Here is a 19,992-nt window from a genome sequence, read left to right as displayed (position 1 = left end):
CTTTTCAGTTGGAGCTTTCAGTCAGGTTTTGTGTCAAAGAAATGAAAGATGGCTACATTCATTCCCTGCATAAAGGAGGTCCAGCCAGTGATCGGGTAACTACAGGCCCATAAATCTTACCAGCCTCATATGCAAGGCCACAGAAAGAATCATCGTAAACATGATAAATGACGACATAGGAAAACTGTAAATACTGGAACCATCACAGTTCAGCTTTGTTAAAGGAAGGTCATGCCTTTTAAATCTGGTAGACATTTTTGAGAGGGTCACCAAAGCATTGGAAGAAGGTAAGACTGCACACAGCTTACCTCGACCTGGCCAAGGCTTTTGATAGAATACCCCACTCAGGCATTATTGACAAGCTCACTAATTTAGTTATAAACCCTTTTATCACCCACTGGATAGCCAACTGGCTGACAGGACCCAGGAGGTCAAAATAGGTGAGGCCACCTCCACCAAAAGGCCAGTCAGTAGCGGAGTCCCTCAGGGCTTCGTACTGGGCCCGCTCATTTTTTGGCATCTGTTTCTCTGAACTGGAAGCAAATGCTAAAGGTTTATGGCTAAGTTCCCAGATGATTGCATGCTGGGGATTATCATCAACTCCCCTGCAAGACACTGGCATTCTTCAAGATGGTATATCTCTAATAAGTAGTGTCAAAACCACAGTCTTAAACTCAATGCTAGAAATGTATAATTGTACCAATTGGGAAATCAACCATCTCTGCTAATTACCATGTTGATAATACAAACCTAAGAGTCGAACCAGTGGTCAGGGATCTGGGTACGCACTATTAGCCTTACCTTTGACCACCACTTGGCCACAGTGGTGAGGAAATCCTTTTATGTTGCTCACCTTATAGGTAAGGACATGGCATCTAGGTCCAAAGAGGTCATTATCCCACTGTACTCTGCCGTTATCAGACCAATCATAGAGTACAATGCTTCCTTTGGTATGTACCTGACCAGGACTATGCAGCAACTAGAGCGACCTCAAAGGTTCCTTACTAAAAGAATACAAGGTGCAACAAACCTGCCATATGCAAAGGCTCTTAAAGCCCATTCCCTCTACTCGGTCTCCTATAGATTGTTGATGGGTGATCTATGCCTGGCTTACAAGTCATCTGCAAATCCCACACTTATGAATCTCTATTGTATTTGTAAGTTAGAGAGTACCAGAAAAAAAAAGGTCTAGGGACCTGAATTTTGTCTGTGACATAAACATTACATGCTGGAGAGACAGATGTGTCCCAGAAGTGCCCCTCCTGTAGAACAGGCTTCCCATCCATGTGAAGCTGAGTTTGTCTATTGCACAGTTTAAGCACAACCTATACCTGTGGATGAGGAATAGGAAATTTACACCAGCAGGCCTGGCACCCATGTCCCTTATGGACAGAAGTAACTTATAAATGCCTGGTCCTCCTTGTCCTTTTTGGATGCAGGACATAATCATTCTTTTGGGAAAAATGGCTAGGCTTAGTCCATCACAAGGTGGCTTGGTGAGCCAAAAGCTCACTCCACAGGGCACTATTTTCATTGAAACCTCTCTTCCAAGGGATTGTGGAAGTTCTCATTCCTACTCTATCCTCCTTCCTTCCCTGTCCACAGGATGGGCACATTCATTCTCCCCTGCCATCAAGCACTTGAGCTGTTAATTGAATTCTGGCTGCCTGTGCTGATACTTTTACTTTTTAAATGTGCATTTATTGCAAGGGATGTCATTACAGGCATTGTTACATTAACTTGTCTAGTTTGTGCCACTTTCCTTTTGCTGCACCTTCATGTTGGTATTTGTTAACTATAGTATTTGTCTGCCATCTTATTTCACTGTAGTGGGTGTAAGTAGATGAATTGTTTTGCCCCCATTTGCTCTACCCTCCACTTTAGCCCCATTCACTTCCCCACAAACTTTATACACCATTCACCCCCCCTTCACTATCAAGCCCATCTCCATTTGGTCCATTATTTTGTCTTGTCCCCAGGTGGACAGGTGACAATGTTGCAGGAGGACTCCATCAGTACTCTGCCTCCAGCATGGGAAATCCAGCATTGGCTGTTCACTTCTGTCCTTCCCCAGCAAGCTTCTCAAGCATATGGGTCACTTACTGAATGCATTCAGGGCCAAAACGTCTGTGTACTAGGGAGGACCGTTCCTTCTGGCATGTTCATGTCATGTCAGAATAACTGTTTACCCCATTGTATTTAACCATCAGATGAAATAAATACTATAGTTCTGAGGATGGAAACAGTAGTGTACAGGTATCTCTGTGATTTTCTACCCCACATGCAGAAGTTTGACAGCTGCTGCCCTGACAGGCCCACCACTTAGACCTAGAATGTGGAACAACCCACCTGGAATCCATGAGTGAGTGAAAAGCACCATGATCTCCTCTCTGAATATTCATTTTTGGTATGAGGCACATCCCTTCTGACCATCGGGCATGTGGCGTCCAGTCCTTGATATCAGAGTGTGGCAGAGGAGGCAGTTGACAGTGCCAGTACTTTACTAGCAGTCTTGTCATAGAAAAAGTTTGTAAACCACTTGTGCATTAACAAGCGTGCTTGAAAGGCACAGTTAGCAGCACTCTGCTTCACAGCAGAAGTTTGTTGAATTTTCAGACATTGCTTTTTTAGGTGAGGATGAGTCATAAAATTATTTTAATTTCTAATTTCCTTGTTACTGTATGAAACAAATAGGATACCTCCTTTCCTTGGTAGAATTTTGGTTCTTAGAGCAAGGTGTTTCCACAATGCCTGGATTGTGGCAGCAGATTAAACAAATGTTTGATGTCCTTTTTCTGTCTGTCTGTATATCACAGGTAACACTGAGTTATGGAGGCCCTGAGAACAAATACAATGTTGTGAGTGTGAGAGGAGCTTTCAGCTTGGATAAAGACCCAACTAGGTAAGTTGGTTTATCTTAGGGTGGTTTTGTGTTGCCACCTCTTTGGCTGAGAGGTATTTCATAGAGAAGGCTGCATCCATGGCTTATATGTACTTTTTTAATAATTGGGGGAGGGTTGTACAGCTAACCAGTTATGAGCAAAGTGAGCATAATTTGCTGTAAGTATGCATAATCTTTTGGGCAGTGATAAAAACTAAACTACAGTAAGAATGTTCTGACCTGTAGTGCAGTCTGAATGGACAAGAATTCCTGTCACGAGTATGGATGACTTGTAGTACAGTAGAAACTGACGTGCATGCCACACCCCCCCTAAAGACACACACACACACAAAACAGGGAGTCTGAATATTTTGCCATGTTTGCAGGCAATATGTTATGCCGCATTTATAGGCATACCTTTTTAATGCCATCCCATCAGATGTCTAAATGCAGTATGTCATTTAGTGAAAGCTCTCCTCCATCCTGCTTCACATGTTGCAAGAGTAGTATTAAACAAAGATGGTCATTTAGTAGTGGCTGCACCCTGTCCTTATTTCATATATAATACCTTGTACAGTTTGTGGCTCTTAAGACTTGTGTATCAAAGGTTGTATGTACTGCTTTGCATGAGTACTGTTGGTTGTCGTAGCTGATGATGTCATGCCAGAGTTGTAACATTCTCATCCCATTATAAATGTAGATGGTTGATTGCAGTAACTATATTCTCATTGGAGTCTGTCTAACTTTGACGTCAGTGCTGTATATATGGTTTGTGTTAAGTACTAATGGCTAGACCTACAGTGGTGTACTTCAGCCTAAGATTGGTACATGTACACACACACACACACACACACACACACACACACACACACACACACACACACACACACACACACACACACACACATACACACACACAGAAATACTCAGAGGAAAAAGCAAACGTACAACAAAGAAACTTTAGTGGTAGTGGAAGACCTTAGTAACTCCAGGCTGCAAAATGGAGACTAGTTCATACTGGAAGGCATTCTCTAGTCAGATATTCCTTCAGTCTGCACTCCTCACATACCTGAGGTCTAGTTTTGAGAAACAGAAATAAAATCTAGTTGTACTGTGGTACACAGAGATAAATTCAACTTGTGCTGTGTACATTTGTCTTGTTGCTTTTTGACTACCAGCAGACAGAGAATGTACTGTTAAAAATAGCTTTTCCCGACTGTCAAAAAAACAAAATCTTGCAGTTTTCCCAGGTTGTGTTTTCAGGAAAAAAAAAAAGGATGGAGCTCTTGGTTAAGCAGACTTCTAATTCTTTGCTGCTGTCCAAAATATACTGTTAAACTTCGCTTCTTGAATGAGCTGTAAGGTGCTGCTCATCTGTTGGTGAAATCTCTTGTATGAAATGGGTTGAATGGACTGAATACCATTCATCACTAAACAGTTATTGACACCTTTGGGGGACCATTTACCCACATACTTCACCTCACTGGAGTTGGGTGAGAATGTTCTTTGTTCTGCCAACCTATGAAGTGTCAACCATACGTCCAATCATCTTATTTCCAGGTGATACATCTCTAAATAAACAGTTTTAAATAGGCATTTTCCCCTAGATAGTAAAGTTTCAAAATTTCATTTGATTTCAGTTTCATGAATGTTCTGTACACTGGCATAGTTTATACTACATGCCAAATTGCAAGCATCAAACAACCAAATGGTATATCTGGTCTTTGTCTGGCAACCAAAAATTGGCCTGCCTTGGTCCTTACTTCAGTAGCATTTGAGTCCAGATTGTGGTGGTGGTGGTGGGGGGGGTTGTTAGATGACCACAGAGAGATCCTCTCACAAACTTTGAAAAACATTTTTAGGTGGAGTATCACACTATTTGGTAGGTTTGCTGAACTTCTCTTCCAAGTAAAATCAACATAGTAATCAGCTCCATTGGTGTAGAGGGATAAAGCCCTTACTGTAATTTAGCAGCCTGAGTTTGATTAGCTTTTCAGTCACCTGTTGAAGCTAGCATCGGGGTGGAGGGGGTGATGATGAGGCTTGACCTGCTTGCATCTCTTTTAGGAATTGGTCGTATAAGGCTAACAGGCAGCAAAATCATTAATGTGGTGATGCCAGAGGTCATGGTGGTCTGTTGCAAAGTGTGATGTGTGGGTGCAGCACTAAATTGAGGTTACGTTACTGCAAAGGTGGGCAGGTGTTCAGTGTCCATTTTTGAAGTTCTGACTGTTGAGATTCTTGCCGTCTTAAGGCTGATGGCTTGACAAACTTTCAGAGCCCTTCACTCTTCCCCCTCTATGCCCATTTGTCTGTCCCCCTCTATGACATCAGGATGTGTCAGTAGTGTAAAGGGACATCATTTAATCTGATCTTCAGGTCCTTCTTGAAGCACTTCTTGTGAACAGCTCAAATCCTCTGGTGGCTTCACCAGTTCATCAAGTCAGTTTGATTCCAAGTTCCAGGTAAGTACTCTATTGGGGAAGAAATCCTTCTCCTGGTTGTTGTTGCCTTCGCTGATTTGAGTAGTGATAGTTGTTCATGTCTGATGTTATAATTAATAAGTTAAGGAAACAGATGCTGCACAGACTTTTTTTATAGTTTTATACCATTTTTTTGCCTGCACCTGGAGCACATCATGCCCAGTTGTCTCTAGTGGGCTTTTTTAGATCTGTAAAGCCCAAGATGGAATCTCCACAGGATTACTTATTACTGAGAGGCCATGTCTGGTTCTAGACTACCATGTCATACTATATCTTTTCACCTGACTTCCTGGAGAAGAAGTCATCAACAGAGATGCACTTGAAGAAGGCAAGAATCTAGGAGGAGGTTGACAATACTACATCAGTGTCTGACAGCCCCCCCCCCCCATGCTCAAAGACATTACTGTCTGAGTTGTGCCCTTGAAGGCTGTCTGGGTCTGCCAGATCCACTGGTGCAACCTCTCAGGAGACCACTACACTATATACCATTAGTACATACTTGCAAGTTGAAACTTATGTGCCATCAGTCAGTCATGGGACCTCCCAGTTGGCCTCATGATCCGCTGCCTGAATTTTTGAGAATGCAGAGGAGAGGACAAGATTTCTGTGGTGTTTGTACGGGGGGAGTTTAAGGAGACTGGATTTTGATGTCTTGGGTGTCCAGCCACGTATCAAAACGTTCAAAACAGACTGCACTTTCAAAAATGTAAGCCCAAGACTCCATAAGTCTAAACAAATGCTCGTTCCTCCAACATTTCCACCAAAATACTCTAGAGAATTTTTAGATGCAAACAATTCATCTGATGTCAGTCTTCATCTATTCTTGACAGTTGCATTACATTTCCGATCCTTGGAACCAGCTGTGCCGTTATATAGCTCACGCCAGCCAAAAAACTCTCAAGCGAAGAGTCTACCCACAATGCCCCTCTCCATATTACCTCAGATCTCATTTGCCTCTCTTATAGGAAGACACATCAGCTGGTTCTTCTCTCGCAACTAAGTAAAATTTTTTAATTTTTCATCCTGTGTCAAACTTTATATCTTAGTTAATACTCTTTTAGTATTTCTTAGCCTTTATCTACCCACCTTTTCTTGTGCAAGTGGTTTAATCCTGTGATTCCCCATACCTGTTGGTATTTCTCTTCTACCATTGTTGGTAGTTCCCCTCTCCTTTCCTAACTACCATTTGGTAATTCTCCCTACCATTGTTGGTAGAATTTTCCCCTTTTATTCTTCTGTGAGTGTGTGACTATGTGGTGTACCTTTTTGACTGTTTTTTTGCCTTCCTTTCTTCTAATATGGCAAAAAAGTATGCCTGCCACTGGATTTAAGCAGTGCCAAGAGTGCAGCAGAAAAATGCCTAACTCTGACAGGTATGATTCAAATGTTTATTGTTTGGGTGCTCCTCATTTGGATTTAGAGTGCTCTGTCAGAGCTTCAGTACTAGGGCGCTGGTAGAATGTCGTAATAAACTCATACTTAAAGGGCTTCTGAAAGCCCCCTTTGAAGAAGCTTTGTCCAAGGCCAGTAAACCACTTCAGGCCTCTGGTTCCAAAGCCAGTCATTCAGTGCTGACTTCTCCATCAGCACAGACATCTAAAAAGCATAAGTACCCATCTATTGGTTCCTCTTTAAAACAAAAAACTAAAGGTTCCGAACCTCAGAGAAACAGACTGATTCCTCGGCACCAACCACTACTTTGGTGCCATTGGCACCAGTTACAGCAGTGGCACTGGTAATGACACCGGCTTCCTTAATTTTCACATTGGTACCAACATCTCCTACTGCTTCGCAGGTTATACCTTCTACTTTGGTGCTGAAGACTGAAACGTTCTACGCACCCAGGACGAGATATTCCCCGTCTGTTGACCCCATCCTAGTTCAACTCCCTAGCCCATTTTTAGGAAGGCCAGAATCTCCCTCCAGATTGTCTGTTCGCTCCTCCTGGAGTCTTTCAGAAGTTGATATAGCGAGGTTGGTGGATCAGCTTCTGACAGCTAGGGGTCTTCCTCCATCTTCTCAGCCCCTTCTCCCACCTGGAGCAGGGGAGTATTCCCCCAGCGCTCCCAACATATATTCCTCCTCTGACCTCCCTCAGGCATTAGAGTTGTCAACTTCGACCACACCGGTTCCTGTGGCCCCAACACCAACAACATCCTTGTCTTCGGTTCGGGGCACAACTCCGAGTCCATCAGTGCCTTTGGAACTGACTGGTGTCTGTGATCATGCCTCTGCCATCAGTTCCAGGGGTTTGAGTCGACTCATGTTTTTTATTCTGAGTCGTCCCTTACCTCTTTGAACTACAACGGTTGCCTTTCAAGCTGTGGAGAGGGCATTGGCCACCGCAAGTTCCCAGGTTGCTGCTGTGTTACCGGAGTCTCACCCCATGACCCCTGCTTACTTGGAGCTTCCACCAACCTCCATGCCCAGACAGTGAGCTGCAAAGATGCAAGAGATTCCATCTAAGGATCAACCCTCTTACAAGTCCTCTTCAGATATTCCCACTGAAAAGCCCCCTCGGAAGAAGCTGTGTAAGAGAAAACACCTGGATTCCCCTGAAGAGTCTGTCAGTGAGGACAAAGATTTTGATGATGGGGAGGGTTCCCTCTGGTCACCCCCGGAAGACAGCTCCTTTGGAGACATTCTAGAGATCCATACACAGAGGGGTAACTGGTAGCCCAAAGGCCCTATCTCTGAGGAGTCTGTGTACTTGCAGACCTTTGCAGCTCATCCATCTACTTCCTTGGTGACTCCTTCCTCTGACAATCTCATTAAGTTGATTGCTTAGTGGGCTTGGAAGGGCCCTGGTTCAATAGAACCAATTTCCGAGAGACCAGATAAAATACTCTCCACTCTTGAGGACCACCAGCACTGGGCAAAAGGATTAACAGTAAATGCCATGGTGGTAGCGGCCACCACCAAAAAGGAACTAGCTGAGGAAAGTTCTTCTGTTCATCCTTCTAAGTGGGAGTCTAGGGTGATGGACAGATTTGGAAAGCAGGTTTATGCATCATCGCCCTTTACCCTTGGGTCCTTGAATTTCATGGCACATTTCACTAGGCTCCAGAGGGATATGATCAAGGAGATTTTGAATACCCTAGCAGGAACTGTATCTGAGTGGGTCCAGGAAAAAGTGGCCTCCCAGTTAGCTACCCTGGAGTCTTTTTCTAATTCGTCCATGAGGCTGCACATGCAGCCGAAGAGGCGACCAGGTCAGCCGGTTCAGGTGGTGCAATTCATCAACATGCTTGCATGCATCATGCACCTTTGTGAGTTTGCGGAGCCATTAAAGTCTTCCTTCATCAATGTTCCTTTTGATGGATCTTCTTTGTTAGGCCCCAAAGCCAAAGAAACTCTAGCCAGGTGTGAGAAAGATGGAAAGACCCTGTCTACAATGGGCATGCTCTGCTCCCCAATGATCTTATCCAAGGAATCAGAGGAGTGGGAAGATGTAGTTTAAAAAGTCCCAGAGATCTTTCCAGGACACGAGTGATGGAGACTCCCCTCAGGGCAGAGGGGGGAGCTATAATGGAAGATGCCATCCTAGAGGCAGGAGTGGCCCGCAGAATCAGGGTACCAGAGATTCCTTCTCTGGCCATCCCTGTCAGCGCTTCTGAATGGGGCCCAATTGTTTACCTCTGGAAGTAGTCGGGGAAAGATTTTCTTTGCACCCAACAGCCTGTCGACAGATAACCACAGATGCTTGGGTGCTGAGAATTATTACCAGAGGTTACCTTATTCCCTTCACTCTTTATCCAATAAATCAAATAAGATTCCCTGAAGTTCCACCCAATCAGAGGGACCAAGCAGCCTTAGAATAGAAAAGCTGCTAGAAAAAAGAATCACCCAGGAAGTCCCACCAGACCAGGTAGGATCCGGATTTTACTCGAGGTTCTTTTTGGTGCCAGAAAATACAGGGGACTGGAGACCAATTGTGGATCTCTGCATCCTAAACAAATTTGTTGAACAATCCAAATTCCAGATGGTTACAGTTCAGTCAATACTTCCCTTTTTAGAAGAACATGATTGAATTTGCTCGATAGACCTTCAAGATGCATATTACCACATAAAGATTAACAACTGCTCAAGAAGGTTTCTCTGCTTTAGAATAGGAGCCAGTCACTTTCAGTTCAGAGTGCTGCCCTTTGGTCTCAGCACAGCCCCCAGGGTGTTCACCAAGTGTATGGTAGCACTAACAGCCCACTTGAGACTGCACAGATTCTGGGTGTTTCCATATCTAGTTGACTGGCTCATCAACGCTCCCACCAGACATCCACTGCTTCAGACAACGGAATTTACCCTACAGTTGTTCCTACGTCTTGACATCACAGTCAGTCATACAAAGTCTCAGCTGACTCACACTCAGGATATGGAATTCATAGGAGCTTGTTTAAATACCCTATAATGTGTAGCCTCCCTCCCCCTTCACAGATTGCAGAAGATAAAATTCAACTACATTCTATCCTATGCAAAACGTATTAGCCTTACTGGTGCTTCAGGCTTTGGGGTCCATGGCAGCAGCTATCACTCTGGTCCTGCTAGCGAGATTCCACACAAGGTTACTGCAATGGCTTCTTGTGAATCAATGGTCTATTCTAACACATCCAATGAACTACCCCAGTTTTATCAACAGTTGCTGCAAAAAGGACCTATCCTGTTGGATGGATTCTGAAGAAATTTGTTTGGGCCACCCCTTTGTCCCTCCTCAACCTAAGGCCATAGTGAACACCGATGCCTCCCAGATGGGGTGGGGTGGGGGGGGGGTGGCATTATCTGGGAAAGACAGTCCAAGGCACTTGATCTCCGATAGAAGCTAATCTGTATATCAGCATCCTGGAGTCGGGGGCAGTGCTATTAGCTTTGCAGGCATTTCAATCTGTCCTCCAGGAACAGTTGCTATCCAGTCAGACAGCATGTCCTTAGTCTAGTAAATCAACAAACAAAGGGGAACCAGATCCCATGGAGAAGCCCTTGGAGTATATCAGTGGGCCATTGCCTCCAACCTCTTTCTGATAACAATGTACATCCCGGGGAGTTCAGACGTGATAGCAAACAAACTAAGCAGATGCATTCTACTGCCTCACTAGTGGTCTCTCAATCCCAATGTAGCGAAGAACATCTTTTGTCACTGGGGCCAGCCTTGATGTGACCTTTTTGCATCACCCCAAACCAACAAGGGCAGAAGCTACTTTGCCCTAATACCACCTCAGGGGAAGTCTCTGAGAGACGGTCTTCTCTTTGATTGGCCCCCGGGTCTCCTCTATGCCTTCCCTCCTTTCCCACTGATCCAGCTGTTTCTCAAGAAAGCAGCCAGGTTGAGAAGCAAAGTGATTATCCTTATTGCACCCTACTGGCCTCAACAAATTTGGTTTCCCTTCCTATGGCTTCATCTAGTTCACCGTCCATGGATTCAGGGCACAGATCCAGAACTTCTGTCTCACCCTCGGGGACTAGTGATCCTAGTCTTCAGTGTCTCAAGGTAACTGCTTGATTCCTCCAATTCTGATCGTCATCAGACGTGATGATATACCATCCCCGGTGTGAAAAAATTTGCTGGGCTCGCATAAACCATCTACCAGGAAACTCTGCCTCGGTAAGCAGAAGAGATTTTCAATCTGGTCTTGTGGTAGTGGTCTAGACCCTTTTTTGGCTCTTGTGTAAAAAGGTTTAGAATTTCTGACCATCCTTTTTGGTAAAGGAGCTTCCTTCTCTACAGTTACTCATTCTAGCTGCTATCTCTAATTTCCATAATGGCTTCGGAGATCTCACTTTAATTTCACATAGACTATACAAGGTCTTCCTCAAGAGAATAATTCGATTAAAGCCTCCTTTTAAAGATACTCTACCTCCATGGGACCTGACAGTTCTGCAGTCACTGGTATTTACCCCCCTTTGAACCAGCAGCTACATGCGACTTAGTTTTTATCTTGGAAAATGTTTCTCATAGCTATGATCTCTGCAAGAAGGAGCGTCTTAATTGCAGGCCTTATGTTCAAAAACCCCTTACTTAATTTTCCTTAAGGATAGAGTTACACTCAGAACCAATCCATCTTTTCTTCAGAAGGTGGTCTCAGAGTCCACCATTAATCCAGCCATAGACTTGCCTGTTTTCTTTCCCAATTTTTCCAGCAAAGGAGAATGTTGCCTACACTTGTTGGATGTTCACAGACAATTACATTTCTACCTCAGCAGAACAAAAGAATTTAGGAAATAAGAACAGTTGTTTATATCCTTTTCTGGTACAACCCTAGGAAAATCTGTTTCTAAAGTTACCTTGACAAAATGGTTAACAGATTTTATTACTTAAATTTATAACAGGAAGAATCTCAAGTTACCTGCACCAGTGCGTGGGTTGCTCCACATACCTTTACAAATTAGATTTGGTCTCCATGGGAAGAGCCTCCTTTGGTTTTATGGTTCTCAGGAATATATTTCCATAGGGCCACCCAAGATCTAAAGTAGCTGGGGACTCTGTCCCTGTTGTCAAGAATAGATGAAGATTGACAACATCAGATAAAGAAGTTATGTTTTTATCATAACGTTCCATCTGTGTTGTTGTTCTTCATTTATTCTTGGTATCCCATCCTCCTTCCCCCTCCTGTGGATTCCTGGAGGAGTGAATCTTTGTCCTGGGTTTTGTGGTAGGACACACCTTGGACGTGGCTTCTTCATTCAGTTTAGTTTCCTCCTATTTTTCTATAAGTCTGCAAATTCGATCTGAGGTAATGTGGAGAGGGGCATTGTGGGTAGACTCTTAGCTTGAGAGTTTTTTGGCTGGCAAGAGCTATGTAACGACCGAGCCAGTTCTGAGGATCAGAACCATAACTCAATTGCCAAGAATAGATGAAGATCGACAACACAAATGGCATGTTATAGTAAGAATGTAACTTCTTTATTACATTCCTAAAAAACATGTTCCCAATTATCTCTTCCTTTCCCATTCATTTCACACTGAGCTGATGAAAGGAAGGACACTGAGGAAACTCGGAGCTATAATATATAACATTAAGTATCCTGTTTTTCATTTATTTTGTTCTTTATTTCTTTGTTATTTATAGCACTTTGTGTACTGTGTATTTATATAGCTAGTTTCACTGTGTGTGAGGTATTAACTGGAAATTGCCCACTTTTATTAAGCATCTGTTGGGTTGTTTGTTTCTGATAACTTGTTGCAGTTAAACTCTTTTTTTTCTAGAGGCTCCTTTAGATGTTTAAAACTTTAATTTAAAGGCTCGCTGCTGCTTTTCAGCTGTGAGAAACTTTTCTGCAGTTCTAAGTAGTGGGGATATTTGTAGCATTTCCATATTCAGGCTTGTATTTGGGCCTAGTGTTTGTGGAGGCTGTGTGTCTGAGCACATATTCAGGGACGTTTTGGTTTAGCCAAAGCCATCAGGCATTTCAGTGAGAGAGAATTGTTTGAGGTCATTGGCTGACTGAGGTCACCTGGACTACAGCTTAGACTAAGCACCTCATTGGTTCTTTTGAGATTTCTTTCTTAAAAGCCATCTCAGGTTTCAACTTTCTGTTACCTAAGAAGTTCAGTTGTGAGTGTTCTGCCATTTCACACTGAGCTGATCGAAGGAAGGACACTGAGGAAACTCGGAGCTATAATATATAACATTTCCTGTTTTTTTTGTTTATTTTGTTCTTTATTTCTTTATTTATAGCACTTTGTGTACTGTGTATATTTCTAGCTAGTTTCACTGTGTGTGAGGTATTGACTGAAAATTGTCCACTTTTATTAAGCATCTGTTGGGTTGTTTGTTTCTTATAACTTGTTGCAGTTAAACTTTTTTTCTAGAGGCTCCTTTAGCTGTTTAAAACTTTCATTTAAAGGCTCACTGCTGCTTTTCAGCTGTGAGAAACATTTCTGCAGTTTGTTTCTCACCCTCTCTCTCCCTGTTGCTATAGTGTTTTTATAGTTTGTGGCTTTGCAGTTGCCCGCCCCTAGTGTAAATTTGATCTGGGACCCTCCTCCCAATTTAGTGTCATTACCTCATTCTACCCAGTACAGAGAGAACATTTGAGAAGGCCAATCAGCTTAGTTTGTGCTACTCCTTTCTCTCTTTCCACTAAAAAAAATGTATTTGCTTTTACTGTATTTGTGTTTCTTCCTACTTTATTTTTCTTTTGCATCATCTTAAAAGTACTCAATTGTATTTATTACTGCTTGGTGTAACTCATTCTATGCCTTTTAGTTTAAGCACTTGGGCTTCAGACCAGTTGTTTTACATTAAGAAGGTTTGTGGTCTGCACTGTAGTGGCAGAACAGGTAGCTTACATCCTAAGTTGAGAACTGCTGATTGAGGGCTCAGTGTCTATGATTCTATAAGTGTATTAATTCTGGTTTAAGCACTTGGGCTTTATGTCAGTTATTTTACATTAAGAGGGTTCGTGGTCTGCACTCTTGTGGGAGGAGAGCCTGGACTCTGCCCTTCTGAGCTGGGAATTTCTGGGTAAAGGCTTTATAGTGCCTGCATATTTGAACTGCTTCTTACTGAAATTGGTACACCTTGTTTGCTGTAGCATAGACTAGATCCAGGCCTGCTGAATCTAGCTTTGTTTGTATAACTTGAGCACTAATCCAGGCATTCTTTAAAGTATTCAATTGTATTTATTACTGCTTGGTAGTAACTTGATTAAAGTGTAGCTATCATTCTAAGTCTTTTGGATTAAGCACTTGGGCTTCAGACCAGTTTTACATTAGGAAGGTTTGTGGCCTGCACTGTGGTGGCAGGACAGGTAGCTTACATCCTTGTAAGTTGGGAACTGCTGGCTGAGGGCTCAGTGTCTGTTATTCTAAAAGTTCTGGTTTAAGCACTTGGGCTTCAGGCCAGTTATTTTACATTAAGGGGGTTCGTGGTCTGCACTCTTGTGGGAGGAGAGGCTGGACTCTGCCCTTCTGAGCTGGGAATTTCTGGTTAAAGGCTTGTAGTGCCTGCATATTTGAACTGCTTCTTACTGAAATTGGCACCCCTTGTTTGCTGTAGCATAGACTAGATCTAGGCCTGCTGAATCTAGCTTTGTTTGTATGCTTGTTGTTTGTTTGCTTGTTATTTCCCTGAAAAGCTAATTCCACCTAAAATGTGGCTTTTCAGCACTTCAATGGATCCCTAGTGATATCTGCATTGCTTACTGTACTTATTTCCTTGTTTCACTTGAAAGAAAGTTACTGTTTGTCGTTTTTGCATTTAAGTTGCATGTAACACACTGCATTTAAGTTACCTGGCACTTGCTCACTAAAGCAGCTATACAAGTCAGCACTAAAAAACTAAAAGCACTACACCCTCACAAACTCCCCTTGAATACCTTGTTCCCCACTGGCCTTTTTTTTCAATTATAAAGGAATTCCCATTACTATTCTAGCATGTCCAAAGGTCAGTTGTCAATCTCCTCTCTGGTCCAACTGGTGAATCTGAGAATCTTGAGGCAATGTTACAACTTGCCTCATGTACACAGACAACCCTCTCCTCCTCCCAACAAATTCCAACACATGTGAGAGATGCAACCATATAACCAAACTGGAGGCTAAGCTCTCTCAACTCAGTACTGGTGTAACCAGTCAGGCGGAGAAGGAAACCACACTCACTACAATTCCAGTCTCACATAGACCTACCACGACAGCAAACCGAACACATAAACACACAAAAACATACTCAGAGGCTCTAAATAAAAATCTGCCTAAGCAGCAGTGATCTCCAAAGCAGACACCCAAGCAACCGCTACCCCAAAACAAAACGCTTGCAACACATAGCTCACAAAGCCAGTGTGCCGAACAGTCACAGCCCTTAAGGCTAAACAACACACCTGATACACTTGTAATAGGTGACTCTATCGTCAGGCACACTGACATCCCGCTCACCAGGATGAACAAGGAGAAGGTCACAGTGAGCTGCCTGTCGGGCGCTAGAATCTGCCACATAACACAAACACTCAGGTCACTCCAAGGGGAAGTACAAATATGACTCAGTCATTGTCCATGCTGATGTGAATGACCTGAGACGTACCTCCCTGGACTACATGAAAAGAGACACAGAGGAGCTCTCTGAGCATGTAGCCCAGGCTGGTATGACCCTGACCTTGAGTAGCATCTTACCCTCACCAAGAATGATGCCACAATATGAAGACAAGATGATCAATTTCAACAATTGGCTTAAGTATTGGTGTCATTCAAAAGGGATCCAATGCCTGTCAGCCTGGGATGACATGCTCGACAAGCCACGATGCTTCGCTAGGGACGGCTTGCACCTGTCACCTCTGGGCTTTCGGATATTGGCAAAGGCTCTTGCTACCCCCATAGTGCCTTTTTTAGGCAAGGCTCAAAAGACAAACCCACCTCCATAGGTATCACAAGGGATAAGAAATTAAGAGTAATGCTACTCAACGACAGAAGTCTAAACCTCAAGATGCACGCACTTGAAACTCTCCTTAGCGTGGAGAACATTGATATCTGTGCAGTAACAGAAACCTGGTTCAAGGCTCCCGAGGGCACCCCAGCACTACCAGGTTATACCTCATACCATGCATTTTGGCCCCAAAACTTGGACCGAACCACAAAAGTAGGGGGAGTATCAATATTCATCAGATACCCACACCTCCAGGTTGGTGGCGCAGCACAAACCATCAGAGACTATCCATGTGCAACTAACAGTGGGTAAAACTGCCTTCCAGTTTATAGTCTGCTACAGACCACCCTCCCAAACCCAGGAACCCCACTCGGCCTTCCTGAGAACACTGGAAAATATGAAGGTCTCTCCAAACACCATTATATTGGGCGACTTCAACTACCCAAACATAGACTGGGAGCATTACTCTAGCTCCAACAACCTAGCCCAAAGGTTCCTAGAATTTATAAACTCAAATGCTATGGAACAACTTGTTACCACTCCCACAAGAGGGGAAAACATACTGGACCTGATCATCACCAACATGGGGACTTTATGCTCCAGACCAGAAGTGTATCCCTCACTGGTAAGCTCAGACCATAAACTAATCTGACTGGATATTCACATCCCAACCCCACCCCCTGCCCAGAAAACCACAATGAAAAACTTCTCTAAAGCAAATTTCACACTCCTCAAAACTGTGGTGGAATCCTTCAAAGCCCCCGGGCATGTGGAAAATACGGCCCAGACCGCAGAATCCTTTATAAATGCATTCTATGAACACCTTCAGGAATGCATGGATCATGCAATCCCAAATAAAACCAAGACCCAATCCTCCAAAGGCAGACTGTCCTGTCTGGTGGACCCCAGCCATAAATAAACTGTACAATAGAAGGAGGAAGCTACTACATGATAGAGCAAAATCCCAAAAAGGGAAGGCATCTCTGATCAGTATTAGCAAAAAACTATGGGCACTCATAAAATCGTCTAAGGCCAGCTTCGAGAGAAAAATTGCATAGGACACTAAGGATAATCACAAGGCTTTCTTTAGTTATGTTAGGAACCTGGGTGGGAATTCTCAGATATGCTCAGAATTAGTCCAAAATGACAAAAATTACACCAAACCCACAGACATTGCCAACATCCTAGCTGACAGGCTCAGCGCAAACTTCTCCCCCCTCCCCACCAAAAGGGCAAATATCTGTCCCAGCAGAGTGCTGCCCCCCTGACATCTCAGATGCTCAGGTAAGAGCCGCCCTCTCCGAAGCAAAAAACACAGCATCAATGGGACCAGATGGTGTCCCGGGCTGCGTCCTACATGAACTCCAAGAAGAGCTAAACCCAAACATAAAACTACTGTTCAATCTCAGCCTTACTACAGGATATGTACCCAAAGAGTGCGTACAGCAACAGTGGTCCCTCTCCACAAAGGTGGTGCCTCAACGGATCCTGGAAACTATCGCCCCATAAGCCTGACTAGCTTGGTCTGCAAAGTTATGGAAAGGATCATCATGGACCTCATAAATAAAGATATTGGGGACCTACAGACACTGGATCGTACCCAGTTCGGCATTGTTAAGGGCAGATCCTGCCTCTTAAACCCGGTCGATTTCTTTGAAACAGTCACCAAGGCCATTGACGAGGGGAAGGTGGTCCACACAGCCTACCTGGACCTCGCAAAAGCCTTCGATACAATACCCCACTCGGGCATATTAGAAAAGCTCACCAGCTTAAATATAAACCTCTGTCACTAGATGGGTTGCAAACTGGCTCAAGGACAGAACCCACATGGTTAGAATTGCTGGAGCCATGTCCGACTCCAAACCAGTTACAAGTGGCGTCCCACAAGGCTCAGTCCTGGGACCTCTCTTGTTCGGTATATATTTCTCGGAGGTACAGGCTAACACGGAAGGACTGTGGCTGACCAAGTTCGCAGATGACTGCAAACTGGGCGCCATAATCGACTCTCCAGCCGACACAAGCATCCTCCAAAAGGGCCTCATAGAAACAGACAACTGGTGCCAGAGCCATGGCCTCAAGCTAAACGCCAGAAAGTGTATAGTCATCCCCTTTGGCAAAAACAAAGTGTCATGTGCAATTTTTCTCTCGAAGCTGGCCTTAGACGATTTTCTGAGTGCCCGTAGTTTTTTGCTAATACTGATCAGTGATGCCTTCCCTTTTTTCTATTGTATAGTTTGTTTATGGCTGGGATCCACCAGACAGGACGTCTGCCTTTGGAGGATTGGGTCTTGGTTTTATTTGGGATTGCATGATCCATGCATTCCTGAAGGTGTTCATAGAATGCGTTTATAAAGGATTCTGCGGTCTGGGCCGTATTTTCCACAGGCCCGGGGGCTTTGAAGGATTTCGCCTCGGTTTTGAGGCGTGTGAAATTTGCTTTAGATTAGTTTTTCACTGTGGTTTTCTGGGCAGGGAGTGGGGTCGGGATGTGAATATCCAGTGAGATTAGTTTATGGTCTGATCTTACCAGTGAGGGATACACTTCTGGTCTGGAGCAAAGTGTCCCCATGTTGGTGATGATCAGGTCCAGTATGTTTTCCCCTCTTGTGGGAGTGGTAACAAGTTGTTCCATAGCATTTGAATTTATAAATTCTAGGAACCTTTGGGCTAGGGTATTGGAGCTAGAGTAATACTTCCAGTCTGTTTGGGTAGTTGAAGTCGCCCAATATAATAGTGTTTGGAGAGACCTTCATATTTTCCAGTATTCTCAGGAAGGCCAAGTGGGGTTCCTGTGTTTGGGAGGGTGGTCTGTAGCAGGCTGTAAACTGGAAGGCAGTTTTACCCACAGTTAGTTGCACATGGATAGTCTCTGATGCTTCGTGCTGTGCCACCAACCTGGAGGTGTGGGTATCTTTGACGAATATGGATACTCCCCCTCCTTTTGTGGTTCGGTCCAAGTTTTGGGGCCGAAAAGCATGGTATGAGGTATAACCTGGTAGTGCTGGGGTGCTCTCGGGAGCCTTGAACCAGGTTTCTGTTACTGCACAGATATTGATGTTCTCCATGCTAAGGAGAGTTTCGAGTGCGTGCATCTTGAGGTTTAGACTTCTGGCATTGAGTAGCATTACTCTTAATTTCTTATCCCTTGTGATACCTATGGAGGTGGGTTTGTCTTTTGAGCCTTGCCTAAAAGGCACTATGGGGGTAGCAAGAGCCTTTGCCAATATCCGAAAGCCCAGGGTGACAGGTGCAAGCCGTCCCTAGCGAAGCATCGTGGCTTGTCAAGCATGTCATCCCAGGCTGACAGGCATTGAATGACACCAACACTTAAGCCAATTGGATCATCGTGTCTTCATATTGTGGCATCATTCTTGGTGAGGTAAGATGCTACTCAAGGTCAGGGTCATACCCTGGGCTACATGCTCATAGAGCTCCATGTCTCTCTTCATGTAGTCCAGGGAGGTCAATCACACACAATGACTGAGTCATATTTGTACTTGCCTTGGAGTGACCTGAGTGCTTGTGTTATGTGGCGGATGACAGGCAGCTCACCGTGACCTTCTCCTTGTTCAGCCTGGTGAGTGGGACGTCAGTGTGCCTAACAATAGTCACCTATTACAAGTGTATCAGGTGTGTTGTTTAGCCTTAAGGGCTGTGACTGTTTGGCACACTGGCTTTGTGAGCTATGTGTTGCGTGTTTTGTTTTTGGGTAGCGGTTGCTTGGGTGTCTGCTTTGGGTCTTTGCTGCTTGGCAGATTTTTATTTAGAGCCTCCGGTATGTTTTGTGTGTTTATGTGTTTGGTTTGTTGTCGTGGTAGGTCTATGTGAGACTGGAATTGTAGTGAGTGTGGTTTCCTTCTCCTCCTGACTGGTTACGCCAGTACTGAGTTGAGAGAGCTTAGCCTCCAGTTTGGCTATATGGTTGCATCTCTCACATGTTGGAATTTGTTGGGAGGAGGAGAGGGTTGTCTGTGTACATGAGGCAGTTGTAACATTGCCTCAAGATTCCCAGATTCACCAGCTGGACCGGAGAGGAGATTGTCAACTGACCTTTGGACATGCTAGAATAGTATTGGGAATTCCTTTATAATTGAAAAAAAGGGCCATGGGGAACAAGGTACTCAAGGGGAGTTTGTGAGGGTGTTGCTTTTAATTTTTTAGAGCTGACTTATATAATTGCTTTAGTGAGCAAGTGCCAGGTAACTTAAATGCAATGTGTTGCAGGTAACTTAAATGCAAAAACGACAAACAGTAACTTTCTTTCAAGTGAAACAAGGAAATA

General features: G+C 44.0%; 1 protein-coding gene across 1 annotated transcript in view; it reads left to right on the top strand.

Moving 5' to 3' along the window:
• RFNG (RFNG O-fucosylpeptide 3-beta-N-acetylglucosaminyltransferase) overlaps nucleotides 1-19,992 on the top strand; it is a 437,995-nt gene that overhangs the window by 354,962 nt on the left and 63,041 nt on the right. Inside the window, exon 9 of the mRNA XM_044069727.1 lies at nucleotides 2,817-2,902. Coding sequence (XP_043925662.1) covers nucleotides 2,817-2,902 — 86 coding nt within the window. The remainder of the gene's footprint in view (nucleotides 1-2,816; nucleotides 2,903-19,992) is intronic.

Source organism: Protopterus annectens, chromosome 4.part0, assembly GCF_019279795.1.
Source record: "Protopterus annectens isolate FY-2018-M chromosome 4.part0, PAN1.0, whole genome shotgun sequence".
NCBI classification, from domain to species: domain Eukaryota; kingdom Metazoa; phylum Chordata; order Ceratodontiformes; family Protopteridae; genus Protopterus; species Protopterus annectens.
This window is presented reverse-complemented; position numbering and strand designations above follow the sequence as displayed.